Here is a 21,219-nt window from a genome sequence, read left to right as displayed (position 1 = left end):
GCATAGTTTCAAATTTGATTTGACTAAATCAATAGTGTTGCCCAATGTAGACATCTCCAAATTGAAAGGGCAAGCACTCACTGAATTCGGTGAACTATGCAAAGCAAAGGCCGAACAGGAGAAGCAACTGGCCATACAGAAGAAGAATAAAGTACTTCAGAAGGTTAAGACACTACTAACAAAAATGCTACCTTCAGCTATAGTATCAACCGATGTAGCCATCCATATTCAATTGGATGAACTCCTAAATCAGATTGAGACATATGGAGTAGATGCATCCGAATACTTGAGCAAACTAAAAGACAAGGAGCTAACTGCTAAAATGATAGAGGAAGTACAGAAATCCATTGTTGTTGGCAAGGTAAAACATGTCAAATTCATTGCTGAGTTGTCCCCTCAACTCAAGCATATTCTTTATTTATTTCAGAAACTGTGTACATTTTCCTTATTCATTAAAGATATCAAGAATAAAACTGATGCAATTGAGAAAGAGATCACCGATCTCTCAACTAAGTTGACCACCGAGCCTAATTCAGTTCAAAAATTTTATACAAAGCTTCAACAACTCATGGCTCAATAGTTAGAACTCAGGAATGAAGAGCATAAAATTAGGATGGACATAATGATCCTTCATACATTATTCCTTCCTCATCTCTCATCAGTACAGGAATAGATCCACAGAGCTACATGCCTATCAACTACACAAGAGGGAAGCACTCTTGATGGCTTAATATCACTATTAGTTGATATTCAAGCACAAAATTCATTAATGGAAAGTGTAAAGGATTCACTCTCAGTCGCCCTCACCGACACCCGGACCAAGTATAAGTCTATTTTTGATCAGTTACCACCTCCGGATGGAAATTAAGTTTTTGATGTTTGTCAAAAAGGGGGAGTAATATTATCATACTGCATAGAGGAAGTAATACCCGACAAAGGGGGAGTAATACTATATTTGGAGAGTGATACGGTTTTGGTAACACAGTTTTGAGTATTGTATACAAGGGGAGTATACCGAGCAAAATATACAGAGCATTCAGCGCACAAGCACAAAATAGAACCAAACATGCAAAATTTAGAGTTATGTATAGAATAATGATAAGGGGAGTATATCTACATATACTATTTCATTGACAATTGTATATATTGTCAAGTGTAGTCATTTTGCAAGTATATAGTTTTTGAGTTATGACTTTGAAAGTAGTTTTTTTCAAACATCTCAACTAATGTCAAAAGGGGAGATTGTTACTACTTATCAAATTGCCATTAGTTTTTTATATTCAAAGTCATACTATATTCTAGTCGGTTAGTATTACCGAATCATGCAATCGGTACACACAGAGAAGTCGGTATGAATAGTCTAGTCGGTTACAGAAGAAAGCAGTCACAGAACGCAGTATTCACCGAGTTGTTTATCGAGTATTGTTTCATGGCTACCGAGCAGTAAAGTTAAATCACCGAGTGAAACGTTTTACCAGATACATTGAACCTGGACATGCACATGAAAATGTGTTACAAGATCGAGGCACATCTAGCCATTATTACATAGGAAATTGCACTAGAAGATTGTGTATGATTGCAAGGTCAATCTAACCAATGAAATATTTTGTTTAGTTATTCATTCGAGGAATATTTTTTGTAAGATCGAAGCAATGAATTAGATCACCGCTATAAGAGATCTATTTATACAACATGGGAAGAGAGAAGTGAATATATATGTGTGTATGTATGAAGGAAGACTGTTACAAAGACACAGAGAGGTCACCGAGAAGGTTAGCAGTGAATAGTCGAAGAACATAGTAAACAGAAGGGTTTACCGAGTTACTTTATGAGTTACCGAGGTATTCTATAAGAAAGGTAATCTTATTCTGAGCACATAGAATCTGCTATAGCATTTCAGATGTAAAGTTGCAGATATTTGTAAAGTCTTATTGTAATATTTTGAAGTTGTAAGAGAAAGCTTTAACAAGGTAAAAGACTCTAACCAAGTCTATAAATTGTAAATCCTCTAACCAGGTGCAGCATTTATATAGTGTTGTAAAATCCTTTAGCAAGGTAGATCTAATAGATCTTGTTACTCCTAACAGGGCAAGCTATCAGAAATAGCTAAATGTAGCTCTAACCGAGAAATCTTTATTATTGCAGTAGTGAAGTTGTGGGTGCCATCCCCACCACAGTTTTTCTCTCTAACCAAGAGTTTTTGCGTAACCAAAATATATGTGTTATGGAGTGAATCATGTATGATTGTTACTCATTTGTTTTAGCTTTATGTTATGTTACAGTAGTTTTTGGTTTATGCATAACAGTAAAGATATTATTGAGAAAAGGATTTGAAGTATTGATTCACCCCTCCCCTCTCAGTACATTATCTTTCCATATTGGGCCTAACATTTTCTAACTATGGGTAGGATTCCCACCGTAGTTTTTCCCTTTACCAGGTTTTCCACGTATAAATCTTGGTGTCATGTGGATGGTATTTATTCTGTGATTATTGTTTATGCTTAATTGGTTTAACTGCTATTCTGGTATTAATGTTTTGAGGTTCTGGTATTAAATTTTTAATTGCTAATGGTTCTGGTAATATGTGACAACTGATTCACCACCACCACCCCCCCTCTCAGTTGTCTTCCGGTTATTTGAACTGTCTAACACAAATGACCTTTTTATAGGTCAAGAAGAGATAACAAAGAGCATGAATTATTTTATACTTTAAAATTTAAAGTGTTTCATTTTTTTCATTGCCTCAATTAAAGTTCCTACAATGTGATGCAATTTGATGTAAAAGTGTAACCATGTAGGAAAAAGAAGGAATGAAGTTACTCATAAATTGTGTTAACCCCTAGAAAACTCCTAGTTTTTGTAGTACTCTTTAGTGTAGGTCAATTTACAATTGCTTCATATTTATATGGGTCTATTTTTAATTCTCATGCTCCTACAACATACATACATTTACTAATGTTTCTTTTCCAAATTCATTTTTTGTAGATTACATAGTAGTTGTTGTTTTGTTAACCTTTGCAAGACTTTCTTAATATGAATTTAGTGTTCTTCCCATGTATTATTAAATATTAAAATATCATTTAGATGTAGACTATCACAAAACTATCTATGAATTTCCTTAAAATACTATTCATCAATCTCATAAAAGTAGCAAGAACATTACTCAAGCCAAAATGAAGTACTAACCACTCATAAAGTTCTTGCTTCCTTTTGAAAGTAGATTTCTATATGCCATTTTCTTTCATTTGCACTTGATGGTAACCAAATTTGTGATCCAACTCAACAAAATATTAAGCATGTCTAAGTCGATCTAACATATCATCTATCCTTTGAAGAGGATATCTACTATTAATAATAATTTTATCAAGAGCCCAATAATCTAGGCACATTCTCCAAAATCCATCTTTATTTCATACTACCACTATCAAAGTGACCAATAAGTTGAAGTGCTTCAATGAATCAACCCTTTATAAAATAGCTCTTATAGATACCTAATGACCTCATCACTCTCAAGTAAGGATCGGTATTGCAAGTTGATATTTGGTACTTGGTAGATGAAATTTTGGTAGGAGTTAAATCACATGCTACACATCCCTTCTTGGTAGTAATCCTCTTGGCTTTATGATCACTTCTTGAAAAGACATTATAAGAATTCATTTAAGTATTTCAATTCTAAGTTTTTCATGGTTGAAATATCAATCCCATCTCCGTTCTTATCTGTAAGAAAAAGTAAGAAAAGTTGTTTAGTTTCTTTAATTAAATTTATTTATTGATTAGTACTTACAATAACTACTTTGATCCTACACTAGTGTCATTTGATTATATATTTGACCTTATCCTTGACCATTATATACTTATTATCCCATGTCGTCAATAGAGAATCTCGAACACAAATATACTATTTACTACTTGAACAATATCAAAAGAAACAAGGGATATGGAAACAACCTCTATCTCATATATGCATTATGCATTTATCTTATATATGCATTATGCATTTATCTTATATATGCATTATGCATTTATCTTATATATGCATTATGCATTTATCTCACATTTTACTTTGCACCTTTTATTTACTTGTATCTCTACACCTCTTTTAAGCCTTCCTAATGGATATGGATGTGGATGTTAATCTATCTCAAGCCTAATACTTTTAACTAATTTTATAAAATATGATTATGTATTGTGAAACTAAATTACCAAAGCAGTATTTTGTTATTCTTTTGTAACTTCAACACACAAAAAAATGTCCATTTTTCTTAATGGTGGCACAAATATAAGTTTTTCATCTACACCTAAAATATCCTCTATTTCCATTTCACCTTCATGATTAGTTAGCATAGATATATTTGTATCACTTTCTTTACCCTTACTCTTGTTCTTAAGTTATGGTTTAGGATGAAACTTACAACATTTTGAATATTTGTACCCATCAAAATCACAATGACTTCAATGACTCTTTGTCATTTGTATCATCTTTTATATTCTCATTTTGCACTACTTTATCACATTTCTTAATTTTCCAAGTTCTATTATGTTTCTCTTTTAATTTTAAAAACTCGCATTCACAACTCTTCTCCTCCCCCTCGACATAGTATGCTTAGACACATGCTTCATCTAAATCATTTAGGTTAGTATTGACTACCCTTCTTCATGTGTTAAGTATGAACTTCACCAAGATATATTCCCATCATGTCCTTATCTAGAAGATCAATTCCATTCATCATATTGTGTTGCCAAAATGTCATGGTGTAACCTTACACACTTTGATCACTTTTTTTTTTTTGTAGTACATATAAATTTTATTTTTGATCAAACTTATGTCTTATGAAATAGAAATCCCTTCTTATTAATTATGGATTCTTGCCATTTATCAACTATTAAATTTTTCATTTTGTTAAAATTTGCAACATATACTTCCCACCATACAAGAGTATGATCAATCATCTTAAGACATGCAAAATAAATCCTTTGATCTCTATTTATTTTATGCACATTAAAATAGAATTCCATTTGCTTAATCCATTCATCTACTATATTTATATTGTTGTCCATTAAAAGGTTTGATTTATACAATTTTTTCAACATGAAATGGACTCACACTCTTTGCTTCTATCTTAAGTTCATTTAGAAAATTATCTTCTTTCGTATCATTTGCAATAATACCATTTTTTTCCATAGCTTTAACCATTGTGTTCTTATTCCATTTTAGGTTGTTACCAAATCACATCCTCTTGTTGTTGACTCAATCATTCTTGATTTTTGTTATGTCTCTTATGTAGCCTTCTAGTGTTGTCACCCATGTATTCAACTCCTCCATGGCTGCAATATTAGCTCTAGTAATGTAATCATATCAAATCCATAAAAAATTAAACCACTCTAATATCTACAAACTCTACAACATAATTTATAAATCAATTAAAATATTTAATACTCTCCTACTCACTTTACAAGTGAAAAGTTCAAATTGTTAAGCAAATGAATTACCATGATTCACACATAAGAAAACATGAAACATCTCGTAGCCCCTAACATAGAGGAAAAAATAGTTTTGGTTGTAGCAAGGTCTCTTGCTACCCTTGTTATTTTGCAAAGAGATTATTTTAAGTGGACAATCCTACCTCTACTTTTGTTTACTTCTCTTACAAGATCATAACATACAATAATTTTTTAATTCTCCAACTCCACCAATGATACTAATGCTTCCACATAATCCTTATTTCTAGATTCTCTAATGTATAACTAAGTTTTCATGAGACTTGGACGAAGATTAACAATTAATGGATAATTGAAATGATGGTTTGTATATAAAATTTTAGTGTTAGTATAGTCATGAATTGATGACATTTTCTTAGTTGTGTTATCATCTAGTTGATATAATACTATCAAACAATTATCTTTATATCTAAAACTTTTCTTTTTTTTTTTGTAATTTTTTATTACATAGATTTTCCATATGCAAATTTGGATCACAATGTAAACGTGAAATAATTTAAATTGTGACCTAGGGTGTTGTACAAAACAACCTCCCAATTCATTTTCAACAATCATCTAACAATAAAGAGGAACCTAAAGTTGAATAAATGAATCTATATCTAGAGAGCAATTATATTATCATTTACAATAACACATAACTAGAAATATTGTGTGATTGCTTTAAATTTTTCAATCTTTGTTCACAAGCCATTAAATCACTTCACCAAGGGGCTTGACTAAGGAGAACATGACTCTTACTTAGCAATTTCTCTAAAGGTGTAAGTAAATATTACTATTTCCTTGGTGAAATTCTAAATATCCAAAGGCAAACAAATTTGTAGACCACAAGAGTTGCTAGATCAATTTCATATAGAATAGGATGATTTCATTCACAATTCTATTGTTCATTTTGGTTTTTCCCCAAATTAAAACAAAGTTGAATTCATTGGTTGTCAAAGTGCAACATGACTAATAGTAGAAATGACGATTTGGAGTTGAAAGCCATTAAATTATGCCTAGAGCTAAGTAACTTTAATGCTTCTTTTGTCATCTAAAAAAATGTGCTTGTTTAATTTCTATTTACTATTCTACTCATAATTACAATAGAGATATAACTAAAACAATAAGGGTACTATGTAATTTTTTTAAAAATGTTTGACCCACATACAAATGTTTTATAATTCTATAAAATTAATTATTTGCATGCATACCTATTTTTATTTAATTATAATAATAAAATTAATTTAAAAAATTACTTTACTAACTTACTAAATAAAATAGTAAACAATACTCTTTAAGATAAGCATGGTATTGAACTTTGTATTAAGGCATATATCTATATTCACATCCAATGATACTCTTATCACATCTTCTACAATACCAATTACCATTTCCATTACAGTTCATCTTATTTTTGCATTTATTACCTCCAATATTCAAGGGGTAAGTTATGTAACAAAAATTGTCCACCTTTATAAAAAATATGGTAGCTTTTATCAGTATCTAATAACGCATATCAAATTGACTAAGTTCCTCATCTTGAATTTGTGCAATATTTTTTAACATTCTAGCTTATATTATAGACGAGATGTCCTTTGTAATAGAATGAAAAGTGAGATTCTTCCCTTTTGCATCAAACCAAGATCTCAATTGTTGTGACTCTCAAAGATTTGGATTAATAAGAAGTTGGGTTGTGGTAATTGTTCCTAAAATTTTTCCACCAAAATCACTAATTCGTCCAACCTTTATAGTGAGAATGGGGAAAACTCCTAAATTACACATTCCTTGGAGTTGTTGGCCTTCTTTATTGCAGATACCACCCCACATTGTTAAGTCCACCATACAACCTGACCTGTCTTTTAGTTGAAGAGTTCTTTTTTCAATTTGTGTGGCATTTTTTCTAAATATTGTTTGGTGGATCAATTGATAAAACAACACCAATGATATTAACCATAAAATTATTTTTAATGCTCTCAAGTTCACTAATTAGTGTGAAATGGAACTACTGTTTTGGTATCAAGATATCTTCCTCCAAAGACAACTCAACATTTGAATTATTTTTTAAGAAAATTTCTCAGTAATTCTTTAACTGGTTGAGATTCTTTTGTTGAGGTTTGAGTCTCCCTTTTGAGATTGGAAAAACTCTCCCAATATCTATGCAATTATAAAATTGTTCTGCAGCAACATTAAAACATGTTACTCTTATTTCAACACCATCATAATCAACCAAGTCAAATATGAAAACTTTTTCATCTCCTTTTGCATTGTTGAAATGATGAAGTTGACTCTTTATAGTGACTCTTGCCTTTATTGTCCATATATGTTGGTACGTATTAAATGTTGCAATAGGAATGATTCTTGTAGAAGTTTCATTTCTTGCAACAATCGGGTGACCATATGGATTTTTGGTAGGATTCATGCCCGGGTCATCGTAATGACGAGAAAATAATATTTAAAAGTAAAAGTTGGCTATGTGAAGCAAGTTTACAATCCCTTTAAACATTAAATTAACAAAGCCCACATCAATATATTATTAAATTTAAAATTAGGATGTGCTCGCAAAAAAAGGATGAGAGTAATATTTGGTAAATCAAAACAATTTAACCATTGCTATACGAGAAAATAATCTTTGAAATTAAATAAAATAAAATAAAGTATTTTACTTTTTTTAAAACCATTTTATTTTTATTGGATACATCTTTTATCTAAAAAAAAAAAAAACTTTTAAAGATACTCTTGAGCATGCAACAATACAAGATGATTACATTATTGGGAGGTTTTTTGTGAAGAGGAAGGACTCTAGAAGAAAGTGCAACCTTCCCGATTCTTCTAACCAAGTTGTAGATAGTTTTTATATCTAGATTCTAGATTATCTCATTAGATTGGATTTCAACCAATATGGTGCTCTTCTGAGATATAGTAAATCTACTCCCTAGTTAACAACACAAATATAGCTGAAAATTTGATAAAATAAACAATTGGATGCAGTAAGAATATTCAATATAAATAAAAACCAAATCATGTTCATTTGACAAGCTTTCAACATGATTTGGATCATCTGACAAGCTTTCAACGTGATTTAGATGAGCATTTGGCAAGCTTTCAACATGATTCATTCTATTCATCCGGCAATTATAAGTAAGCATGTTTTGGGTTCAAACATACCTGTGTTGGCATTTGACTGAACCAGTAAAGACTATTGGTGATATGCAACCAGTAATTGATTGGTTGGTGAATGTGATGAAGAAATTGAGATTCATGTTTGATTACTAAGTTTTGTGTTGTCATTGATGGCAACAATGTTTTTGTGGTCATCTAAGTCTTGGAAGACAACTGGTAAGGTTTAACCAGTACAGAAGTCAGTTTAGCAAAGAACCGGTAATTAGGATCTCAAATGGTAAACTATGAACAGAGTTGCATTTCGACAATCGATACAGGCGATTCATGAAGAGTTGGTTGATGCGATTTTAAAACAATGATGGAGACAGGTATTTGGAGCTATGTTCATAACCGCATTGGCAGATTCAACTGGACAAGTGAGATTTGATGTACAGAGCAGATATTCTGATGAACATTCAATCAGTAAAACGACACATGTTTTTGATTTCTTATATCGATGGCCGACATAAATAAAGCGTATATTGCACGAATGTCTAGATTCATTGAACCTAGGAAATTTTTCCAAGATTGTAGCCAACTAAAATTGATTTTTATAAAAAGTGTGATGAGGTATCAAGTCGGTGTGTGTATGAATGCGTATGTGTGTGAGATCGAAGCTAAATTAGGCAAAGTTGATTGTGCGGTGGTTTGCAAAGCTCTGAATGGATGTGTTGTTGAAGTTTTGAGGATTTGAAGCAGATCTTATCAGACACTAAGGTGTTACATGAAGATCATTTGACTGTTGTTTCCCTAATAGTTTGCAGCAGTAAAATCCCCTAGCCGGGTAGGTCTTAATAGGCCTTAACTTGTAAATCCCCTAATAGGGTAGCTCTATATCAGAGTGTTAAATGCTCTTGTGAGGTTGATCCTAACAAGTCATAGCTCCTAATGGTGCTTATCATTTAAATCCCTTAACCGGGTGACTCCTAATCGGGTCTGCTCCTTATAGGGCATATTTGTAAGACCTTAACCAGTCAAGATTTCTACTATGCAGATAGTGAATCTTGTGGGTATTAACTCCCACTGTGGTTTTTTCCTTTTGGGTTTCCATGCATAAATCTCTTGTGTTATGTGGAATTTATTTTATTGGGTATTAGCTTATGTGGTAATATTCCTCTTATGCTTGATAAGTTTTAAGTTGTTTAAGTTGGTGATCAGACTCATATTGTTTTTGCTTGCACTGATTCACCCCACCCTTCTTAGTGCCTTATAAGTTTATCAATTGGTATCAAAGCCACCCTTCTTTGAGGCTTAACCGCTTGAGAAGGATTCCTAAGGCAGACATGGGGGACATGAGTTATAGAGAGATGTCAAATAAACTTGCAGAAACTGAGGAAGCCCTCGAAACATTGAGAGGCAAGTACAAAGCTTCACTTACTAAGAGAAGAGAGTTGACCGAACAACTATTGGAGGTCTCTGAAAGCAGTTCTTTTGATGAAGAAAACATAGGTGCATTGGTTGATGAGGTGGAAAAACTAAATGATGAAAATTCTAACCTGAGGAGAGAGCTTGAAGCCCTTACAATCCAGATGAGTTAGGAACTTGAAGCAAGGAGGGCAGTTGAAGACAAGATCAAAGAGAAAGATCATGAGATCTTTAAGATAAATCAGGAAAATGGCACTCTATATGCACACTAGCATGAGGAAAAAGAAGAGATAAAGGTAGAATTGGATATGGCAATGTCTCTTAGAGAGACTTTTATGAAAAGGAATGAAGACCTTACTCTAGAACTTGCTGAAGCTAATGAGAAGCTTGCAAAGTTTAACAAGAGTTCTACCATACTGGATGAATAGATCCAATCTCAAAGAATGAAAGGTGATACAACTGGATTGGGTTACAATACATCTGAGAAAGGTGAGTCTTCTGGTACTAAGGACAAAATGTATGAAAGTAAACCTGCTCCTAAGACTCAGAAACCCACCGGTAAGAAATCCTATAAGCCTGTTTGTTTCAACTGTCATAAACCAAGACATACTACTCATGTTTGTAGAAGCAGATCTGATGTTGCTAATGGTTATAGACCTAATACATTTCAAGGATATAAGCCTAGATCCTTTAATGGTTATTGTTACACTTGCAATATGCACGGACATAGAGCTGTTGAGTGCATGTATGGAGCAAATAATCCTACATCTCACATGAGTCAGAGGTCTGGTGGTGGTTGGAAAATAACCTTCGATGACCAGAGAAGTCCTAACTGGTAGAGACCCTATGCTAACCGGTCTAGTCCCTATGAGATGGAGAAAATAATGAATGTGGTGTGCATAATCTATCATAACTACGGTCATGTAGCTATGAACTATAGAAGAAGGACTGGCAGAGGCAATGCTAGACCTTGGAAAGATTTTAGTATGGCTTGTTATCATTGTCATAAATTAGGACATATGGCAAAGTTCTATAGAGCTAAAGTGAACCAACCGGTGAATCAATTTGTTTACCGGAAAAGAAAGATGAAAGTTGATGTGGAGGAGACCCGAGATGAAATGAACAGAATATTGAAAAAGAAGGATGATGAGATAACTGAAGTCAAACCATCTGAAGATCCTATTTCTTCACCTAGTGTGGAGAACCCTTCACCGACAAACTAAGTTGTTTAAAAGTTTAGGGGGAGCTTAATGTTAGATCTTTTTCAGAACCCCCTGGAGGAACATAAGGTATGTTAAATCAGCAAGCTTTGATGTATTAGAATGTTTAGAAGTGATTCTATGATCAAACCGGTAGGTTTGATATGTTATGTGAACTGGTAATGTGTTATAAGAAATTTTAGGGTTTTACCAGTAATTACATTTTTTAGCGATAGATAATGGGCAAATAAAAGGAACTTTTTAAATGTTATTTGTCACATTGTATACTTGAGAGCACACAGAGAGCGAGCAGAGAAGAGCTTGTGTTTGCAGCATCTAACTTGTTTGACAGAAATTTGAAGTGTTTTGGTGTGATCTGTGATCGGGAATCGGTGAAAAAGTTTTGTTGGTGTTTGGAACCCCAATGCAGAAGCGGTAAAAGGTATTTATCCAGATATCTTGTTATCTGTTTATCTTTCTAAATCATTGAAGATGGACACCCCGCATTTAGTTGATGTTACCGATAGACCCCATCCTGAATTTAAGAGGCATTTGTTTAAATCTGAGGAAACTAATCCCGTCGGAGCCCTATCTGGAGTTCCTTATGGTGTCTTACATGTTGAAGATATTAGATCTTTCTATCATTGCAAACTAGAGGATCTTGGTGTTGGTGCTATTTTTTATTAGTATAAAGCATTGTGTGATAAGAATGGTGTAATAAAGGAAGAATTCAAAAGGGTTACCGAGAAAGGGTTTCACCATGCCCTAAATTTCATTAATGATTTTGATGATGAACTTGTGAGATATGTGCTTAGTAGGATTGATGACCAGTTTATGTGGCTCAACCGACCACATAAAATTTCTAAGCAAGCTATTCATGTAGTCACCAAATTTTGTGCCACCGGTGAGGTTCCAGTTTTGAGATCCATTCCAAAGAATGATGTAGAAATTTTAACAGGTTCTAAATGGGATGGCGAAGAAATGATGGTGAATAATATCAATGATCCGGTAGTAAAATATGCTTCTATGGTAATCGGTTACCGGATCTATTACTCTAGCAGTATGAACAATATCCCTACTACAACTACTCATACAACTTACCGGATGATAAAGGAAGATGTTGACTATGACTTGTCAGAGGCATTGAGGAGTCAGCTTGTTCTGAACCTAGAATCCATCAAGACGGATAAGAGCCTAAGGTTTAAGTTTGGACAACTAATTCTTGGTCTATTCTTTTATTTTAAGAAATGTTTCCCCGATATTGGTGATATCCAATGGATAGATGGCACTCCTACATTGATGCAGATGAAGTACAACATTAGAATGCTTGGTAATGATTTTGGCAAGATTGCATGGGGATACTTTAAATATTTCATAAGAAAATGCATGCAAGGGAAAGGATACCGACAGAGGTTGTCAACCGGTATGTAAACACAATTTGCTTTATGGTTGATACAGATATTTGCATGATGGAGGCAGTTGAGCCCTGGACCACATGGGTGATGCCCATGGGATATGAAGTAGACAAAGATATTTTGGTTGCATATGATGATCATTTGCTTGCCCAACCGGTAGATACAACAACATAACATTTTGGCACTTACAAGGAGAAATCCCTTAAAGTGCACTCGGAACTTAACTGACCGGTAATTGCAAAGAAGGTTATAAAGGAAGTTGAAGCATTTGTAGAGCAAGAAGGATTTACAAAGGAAGCCATTGTTGAAGAAAGAGCAAAGTATGTTGCTCAACAAGTCAAAACATCAAGTGCTCCAACCAGTGTAAAGACAAGAGCTGGAAAGGAGAAAGTTGCAGAGAAAGAAAAACCAACAGTTGTTAAGAAGGAGAAACCAGATGAAATAAAGAAGGAAAAAACCTTCTAAGATTCAGTTTCGGAGGAAAGGTAAGATTGTTGAACCTCCTGTTGCACCGGTTAAGATTGGTAAAAGTAAAAAGCAACAAGCATAGAAACCGGTAGATACTAATGAAGAAGTGACTGAGTCTGAAGGAGAAAAGAAATCCCTAAGGGCCAGTGGCAAAAGGTCAAAGGATGTTGGTACTTCTACTGTGAAATCTTCGAGGAAACCAGTAACAAAGCTCACACCTTTTGAAAAATTGATAATAAACATTAAAGAGTATGGTTTATTGACTGGTGTGAAGAAACTGTATGATAAGTTTAATGAAGATATACAAAGGCAAATAGAAGATGCAATTGTTTATATGATGAATAAATACATCAAGTCCCTATGAGTTGCAAGGGCAAATTCCAAATTCATTGTATAATATAATTGATGCTAGATGACAGACAACCGTAAAACAAGATAGGGAATTCATTGAATATATTCTAAAAAACTTGCAACCTGAAGCTACTAAGGAAGAGGTAGATGAAATCCTTGCTAAGGCAAAGGCATCTTTCAAGTCGAAGAAAAGGTTAACAAGAATGTTAATCATAGAGACCCAATCAGTCCATGAGGAGACTGAACAAATTTTGAAGAAGGTACTGGGTTTGATTCTGGATGAAGAGGAAGAAGTTAAGGAAGTTGAACTAGAGAAGTTTGAGGCTGAAGATCTTCATGATGGCTTTAAGATAACTGATTTTAAACCTAATGAAATTGTGATGGATGATCAATCGGTGAACACACAAACTGAACCTAAGATTATCCCTGATAATGATGATACCGGTAATAATGATGATGTTGATGCTACTGACAATGTAAATGTAAAGGATGTTGATGCTCAAATGTTTGAGCAACATGAACAGGAACAGGGACAGGGTGAAAAGAAAAATGAAGAAGAAAAGAAGGATGAAGAACCACCAGTAGTAACTCAAACTATTGATACATAGAACCCACCGGTATAGGAAACTGCAAAGGATAAGGAAAGTGAAAAGAAAGAGGAGAAGAAGACAGTGAAGATAGAACCTAAAATGACACCTTTGTCACTTGATTCTAAAAATAAAATTATGGATGAAGATGATGATGATGCAATAAGCATTCAAGGAGCCATTAATATGGACATGTTGAGTTCAACCAAATTGATGGAGATTGCAACTATCATACAATCCCGGGCCAAGAAGAAGAGGATGAAAGAATGGCAGAAGGAGGCGGAAACAATAAGAAGTGTTGTTGAGATTTTGTCAAGTCTCCTACCGGATACTGATACTAATAAATTTGTTACTTATATTGATAAGCTTGGACAACTTGTTAATGATGTCGGAGAACCGATGAAATCTTTTGAGGATGCAGCTTATGTTAGTGTTGAGAAGGATTACAAGAAGAAGAGAATGAACCACTTAATGACTAATATTGATAAAGGGAAAGTTGCTCTTACTGTCAATAAGGACTATTTGAAAGAAGCACTTGAGACTAGAGGTAAAATACTCTCCACTGTTTGTTGCCAAATTTTTATTATTATGTGTTTATTTGAAGAAGAAAAAGGAGGAAGCTAAGCAAGGACTTGAAGTTCTTAGTGAGTCATTCAAGCCCCTTAATGACTCTGCTATCAATTTTGGAAAATCGATTGTTGAACTTCAACATAAGCTGAAAGCTTATGAGAATGAACAATTTAAGAGGATCAAATCACTATAGGAATTACAGACACAACTGATACCGAAGGTGAAAATCTTGCACAAAGCCTATAAAGAATGTGAACCTATTCTTGCAACCCCAGAAATGAGTACCATAGATTCCATGGAGGAGTTTGCTAGACAAATCAATACACTTGTGGAGATTATCGGTACTATTTTGGAAACCTAGCATAATGATCTGAAGCAATTGAAATCACATTTTAGTGATGCTTTTTCTAAGATTGCATTGTAAAAGCATTTTGAACTCTTACATCTATATATATGCTATGCAATTTTGATATATTTTTTATGTAACTGTATGAATTTACTTTCCTTTGCCATTGCTATCAAAGGGGGAGTAGTTGTAGAGTCAAATTTTTGATGTAATTATATTGGGGAGTAGCAGTATAATTCTTTTAAATTTTTTTTTGTAATAGCATGTAATTGCTAAGGGGGAGTATATGCCATGGAGTCAATTTTTGTATTGCACACTTAGTTGACAAAAAAATTCCTAAGTGTCGCCATCAATGCCAAAGGGGGAGAATGTTGGCATTTGACTGAACCGGTAAAGACTGTTGGTGATATGCAACTGGTAGTTGATTGCTGGTGAATGTGATGAAGAGATTGAGATTCATGTTTGATGACTAAGTTTTGTGTTGTTTGATGGCAACAATGTTTTTGTGGTCATCTAAGTCTTAGAAACCAACTGGCAAGGTTTAACCGGTACAAAAGTTAGTTTAGCAGAGAACCGATAATTAGGATCTCAACTGGTAAACTATGAACAGAGTTGCATTCTGACAACCGGTACAGGCGATTCATGAAGAGTTGGATGATGCGGTTTTACAACAATGATGGAGATAGGTATTTGGAGCTATTTTCATAACCGCATTGGCATATTCAACTGGACAAGCGAGATTTGATGTACAGAGCAGATATTTTGATGAACATGCAACCGATAGTGATATAGTCACTTAAATCGGTAAAACAACACAGGTTTTTTATTTCTTATGTCGGTGGCCGACATAAGTAAAGTGTATATTGCATGAATGTCTAGATTCATTGAACCTAGGAAATTGTTCCAAGGTTGTAGCTGACTAAAATTGATGTTTATAAAAAGTGTGATGAGATATCAAGTCAGTGTGTGTATGAATGCATGTGTGTGAGATCGAAGGCGAATTAGGCGAAGCTGATTGTGCGGTGTTTTGCAAAGCTCTGTACAGATGTGTTGTTGAGGTTTTGAGGATCTAAAGCAGATCTTATCAAACACTAAGGTGTTACATGAAGATCATTTGACTATTGTTTCCCTTACAGTTTGTAGCAGTAAAATCCCCTAACCGGGTAGGTCCTAACAGGCCTTAACTTGTAAATCCCCTAACAGGGTAGCTCTATGTCAAAGTGTTAAATCTGATCCTAACAGGTCATAGCTCCTAACAGGGCATATTTGTAAGACCTTAACCGGTCAAGATTTCTATTCTGCAGATAGTGAATCTTGTGGGTATAACTCCCACCGTGGTTTTTCCCTTTTGGGTTTCCACGTATAAATCTCTTGTGTTATGTGGAATTTGTTTTATTAGGCATTATCTTATGTGGTGATATTCCTCTTATGCTTGATAAGTTTTAAGTTGGTGATCAGACTCATATTGTTTTTGCTTGCACTGATTCAACACCCCCCCCTAGTGCCTTATAAGTTTATCAACCTGATGAATTCTTCATATTCTTAACACCTTGTTCCACTCGACAAACTCTTCTGAGATCAGGAATAGATGATATTGCAATGGTTGCTTTCCCCACTAAGTTTAAATGGACTTTACCTATTGTGGAGTTGATAGAATTTCCATTTTAAAAATTAAACATAGAGTTTACATATTTTTTATTTTAAAACTAAACAAATCATTGTAAAATACAATGATTTTTGCCTTTTGTTTTTATTTGTCCCATTAGCCATCTTTTTTACACAACAATTCAAATTAATGAAGTTAACTATACTTAATCTCTTAAAAAAAATAGTAAGGGAGATAATTTAATGGAATGTGTTTTGCTTTTTGTTTTTCCTAATCCATTTCTAACTATAATATGCCTCTTGGCATAATTAAAATTTTAATTACATAAGTTTTTAATTAATTAAAAAGAGATAATAAATTTATTAAAATTAGAATTAGAGTTATAATTAAGATTACAATTACAACCAAATATAAAATTAAAAAAGCAAATATTTGTAGGTGACAATTTTAATTCTGTTTTAAAAAATCAAGATAAAAGAAAAGAAAATATAAATAATAATATTAAAAATAGATATAAAAATATACAAATAATTTAAGATAGAAAAATAAAATAACTCCAAACTAATACTTAGAGATAGATATATCTACGTAAGTAGAAATTATTAATTACATTTAATTGCCACTTTTAATGGAAAAATTATATATTTTCTTTTTCACATTTACAAGGCAGGCAATTGGGACATGTTCCTAGCAGCTACTTGCTTTTTAACTCCAATATGTGATATGGGTGAATTTGTTTGATTGGACAGCTTTTAGCTTGGGTGGATGATGGTGCTCCATGTAATGGCCATTCCATAATCTGATTGGACTCCTAGATGACAATCTTATGGCTTCGTTAAACAAAACACAGAGTTATATGGACCCGTTAATTTTTCTTGTTTATGGCTCTGATCATTGCTAACTTCAATGTTTACATTCAATGATCTTTTTTTGGAAGAGTGCCTCTGCCATTAAACTCTGTCAGTTCAAGGAAATTCAGTTCAGAAGATAGGAAGGGAATTAGTTAAAACGGATACCAGATTACTGTGATATAATCAATGGCCTCTGCCAGTGCTGTCACAGTGCAATGTGGGTCGGCCTCGATAAGGAGGAGAGGATTGTCTCTATCCTTTTCCAGCTCTGCCCACATTAATGGAGGCACCAAACTGTGGATTCGTTTCCCAGGGCAACATTCTTCAGTGAGCAGACAATCATTGCTAGTACTTGCCATGGCACCCAGAAAGAAGGTTCGGCTCTTAACCACTGTCATTGTGATGTTTACCCATATTTGTTTGTTTTCTCTGGTTTTCTGTATTGGTTTAATATAATTGAGAAAGTGTCAACAAACGGCCAGGGGCCTGAGGAGTGCTTTGGTACATCTCCACCAAAGTAAAGACAATTAGAAATTCTAAACGAATAAAATCTTAATGCAAACAAGTGTAATGGGTAAAAAACAAAACCATGCCAAATAGCCTTTCTTCGGACATTTTGGTGCAGCTGATATTGTAGGCTTTCAAGCCCATATTGTACCTATAAGCTGCTGAGATTTATGCTGTGTGGTTAATCCCGTTTCTGTCATATGCCTAGATGTATGGCGTCTGACTTATCTGGTGCCTCTCATTTGGTCTCCAGGCCTCTTGTTTCTTAGTGATGAGTATATGTATCCCAAAGCACTTTAGAACACAACTCAAGAAGTTTGCTTTAGTCACAAGCCCATGGAATTTACTTTGTGGCATTGGGGTAAGTCTTGCAGAGGGTGATCTTAAGATTCTTGTTTAGAAATTTTTTATATTTATGTATCCTGAAAATTTAGAAGTAGTCCAAAGAGATCGAATCTAAATTTGAACAGTCCTTGCAATAGCTTTATTCTCTATGGTATTTGGGTTCGTTCAGATGTTATACCACAAACGTTATAAATAAAGCATTTCTACAGCTCTGGAGGTCAGTGTGTTTGAAGTTCTTTTCTTTGAATATGAAGACCATCCCCTGGCTATGTTTGCCTTTGCTGAGATACAGTTTATTTCTCTCTGAATGCGTTTGTGGCTCCTCCATCAGCTTTTTCTTTTGGAGCAAATTCATTTTATATTCGACTAGAAAACATGTCAATTAAATGGAAGGCCTTGTCCAATAAAAGTTGCAAGGGTAAGCATCTGAGACTTTATCCTGGGAGGAATTTTATTTACAGTTTTGTTTAACTATCAGCTCCGGTTTTCAATTGCATGCCCAAATACTGTCTGAAGATATTCAACTCTTGTAAAATAAAAGGTAAATTATCTTTCTGAAAGATGGATTTGCATCTCGTCTTCCCAAGGAAATCTATAGCTGATAAGCCTTTCTGACTTCCGTGGTTCTTTGAATTTATCTCTCATTATCTAGGTTTTGCCTGAAGAGAGCCTCATAGTAGAGAGGGTTACTTGATAGACAAACGATGTGAACTCCTATTTGTTGTGCGCTTTGTAAGAATTCTTAATTAAATGAGCAATTATAATCGGGCCAAAACAGCCATAAACCAAATGCTGGCTTATTTCAATTGTACACTGATGAATCTTTATTCTGTAAATTATATTACAGTGCTTGCCTTGGAACAAAACGGATAATGTGAACCTAAAGAGTTTATCATATGTTGACACTTGGTCTGTGTGAATAATAGATGTTTATAATTTCGCTGTTCTTGAAAATTTGGCATATGTGGTACTGTGAGAAAAATGGAGATAGCACATTCCACTCGCTTGTATACATCTCTCTGTTGGGGAAACTGGATTGGATAGGAATCAAACCCAGGAACGCCCTCTAGCTTGTGGGGTCTATTCTAGCATATTATACTACTTGCTTTCTCTAGTTTTCTCATTCAGGAATGTGGATTGTGATCTCCATGGTCCTCAAGACATACCCTTCCTGACAGCCTCTAGATGTCCCCTAGCTGATGATGACTCTGATGAAAACTGGACATGCTAGGATTAAAAATTAAAGACCATCACCTTAATGGTTGGTTGTTCTACCGCTGAGTTAGGTGACTTCTTTGGCTTCTTGTTCCTGCTTTTGGTTGTTCCCTTCAACTTTTTTCAGCTGCAGGAGTGACTATTTTTTAAGTCACGTGTTCTAACTTCTATCATTCGTAGGTTATTACAAGTTACATACTCTTTTTAACCAACATACCAAACTGGTCAACGTCCTTTTGAATGAGATGGTGGAACTTCAAAAAATTGTGCTCTTTCACATTTTGATGTTTTAGTATTCTTTTCCAGTTTATGAAATTTAAGTATTTGAAGAGCAGCATTAGTGTTAAATAGTTAAAGCTATGCAGGTGAATACGTACGATGACAACTGGAAGAAACAGTGGTTTGGGGCAGGGATCTTTTTTGAAGATGGTGAAACTGCAGATGTAGATATTGTCAAAAAGTTGGAGAAGAAGAAGGTCTTAAGTGGAGTTGAAAAAGCAGGATTGCTTTCAAAGGCAGAGGAATTAGGCTTCACCCTCTCCACAATTGAAAAAATGGGTCTTTTGTCAAAAGCAGAAGAACTTGGCCTGCTGAGCCTAGCTGAGAAAGTTGCTTCTACATCACCCGCTGCAATTGCATCTGTGTCATTACCACTATTTGTGGCTGCCATTTCCACTATTGTTCTGATTCCAGATGATACTCAAGGACTTGTAATAGCTCAGAATGTTCTAGCAGCCATCCTTGCAACCTCTGCAGTTGGCCTATTTGGTGCTTCCATTGTACTTAGTGGCTTACAAGAATCTGAATAAGATTTCTCATTCACATTCCAATGTTCAAATTTTTCCCAGTGCATTAAACACGAAATTTTGATTCTGTTGATCCTTTACTGTATAAATTTCTCAATGATTTGACTTATTCAAGTTTGAATGTTTTCTTTCTGGACAAGTGGATTGCTTTTCTGGTCTATATCATCAATATTCTAGCCACTTGTTCAATTCAATCAACGTTGAACTCATCTCTGAAATATATTAAGTATTTTTGATGTGTTTGCCAGGAAAGCTATATGTCGAGCTTCTACCTGATATTCACTTGGCTCAATCACTTATGGAATCTTCGTCCTTCTTTTACTGAGAAAGTCTTTGTTAAATGAAAGAATACAGTGACTTTTGGAGTAAACATCTTTCATTATTGAATAGTACTATAATGGTAGTAAACAATCTTTCATTAAACCCCTGTATTCATGGTATGGGATGTTTTATTCGGTAATTTAAAGCTAAATTTTGTTTGCTTCACGGCTAGGACATCTTCAGCCCTGGAAACACAGATTTTTTATTTTCAAGGAACGGAAAAATAGATTTGTTTTTCAATATATTAGGTAAAATATTGCACATTTTATCCATCATCCATATCTAGTTATCAGTGTCATGCATCAAGCATATCATTGCTTGTCTATTCTACATATTTCTTGACTTTGAGCATTATGATTTAATCCTTTCTCCTGACTCTCTATTCCATTTTCAAAAAAGACCATCTAAAAAGAAAAGATGAAATGGAACCCCTTTATTGCATTTAATGAAATATTGGATTGTGCTTTATGACTCTAAAAAATGCAGTTAACATTGGCTATAAGTTGGTTTTGTGTTCATTCTGTTGGAAACAACATATGGAAGAACACATGCACAATAATCACAAGTATAACATATTCATTAAGCATGGAAAAAAGATAACATACTGAAAACACTTAGTTCTAAAATATA

The 21,219-nt window shown here is 34.0% G+C and overlaps 1 protein-coding gene across 1 annotated transcript; it reads left to right on the top strand.

Annotated features, from left to right (window-relative positions):
- Positions 1-17,356: 17,356 nt before the first annotated feature.
- LOC131052847 (uncharacterized) lies at positions 17,357-20,407 on the top strand. Its single transcript, XM_057987483.2, has 2 exons — positions 17,357-17,770; positions 19,828-20,407. Exons 1-2 carry the CDS (start codon positions 17,582-17,584, stop codon positions 20,269-20,271), a joined length of 633 nt encoding a protein of 210 aa, XP_057843466.1. The 5' UTR covers positions 17,357-17,581; the 3' UTR covers positions 20,272-20,407.
- Positions 20,408-21,219: the final 812 nt, after the last annotated feature.

This window comes from Cryptomeria japonica, chromosome 6 (genome assembly GCF_030272615.1).
Source record: "Cryptomeria japonica chromosome 6, Sugi_1.0, whole genome shotgun sequence".
NCBI classification, from domain to species: domain Eukaryota; kingdom Viridiplantae; phylum Streptophyta; class Pinopsida; order Cupressales; family Cupressaceae; genus Cryptomeria; species Cryptomeria japonica.
Note: the sequence above shows the minus strand (reverse complement) of the source record. Positions and strands in the feature narration are given on the sequence as shown.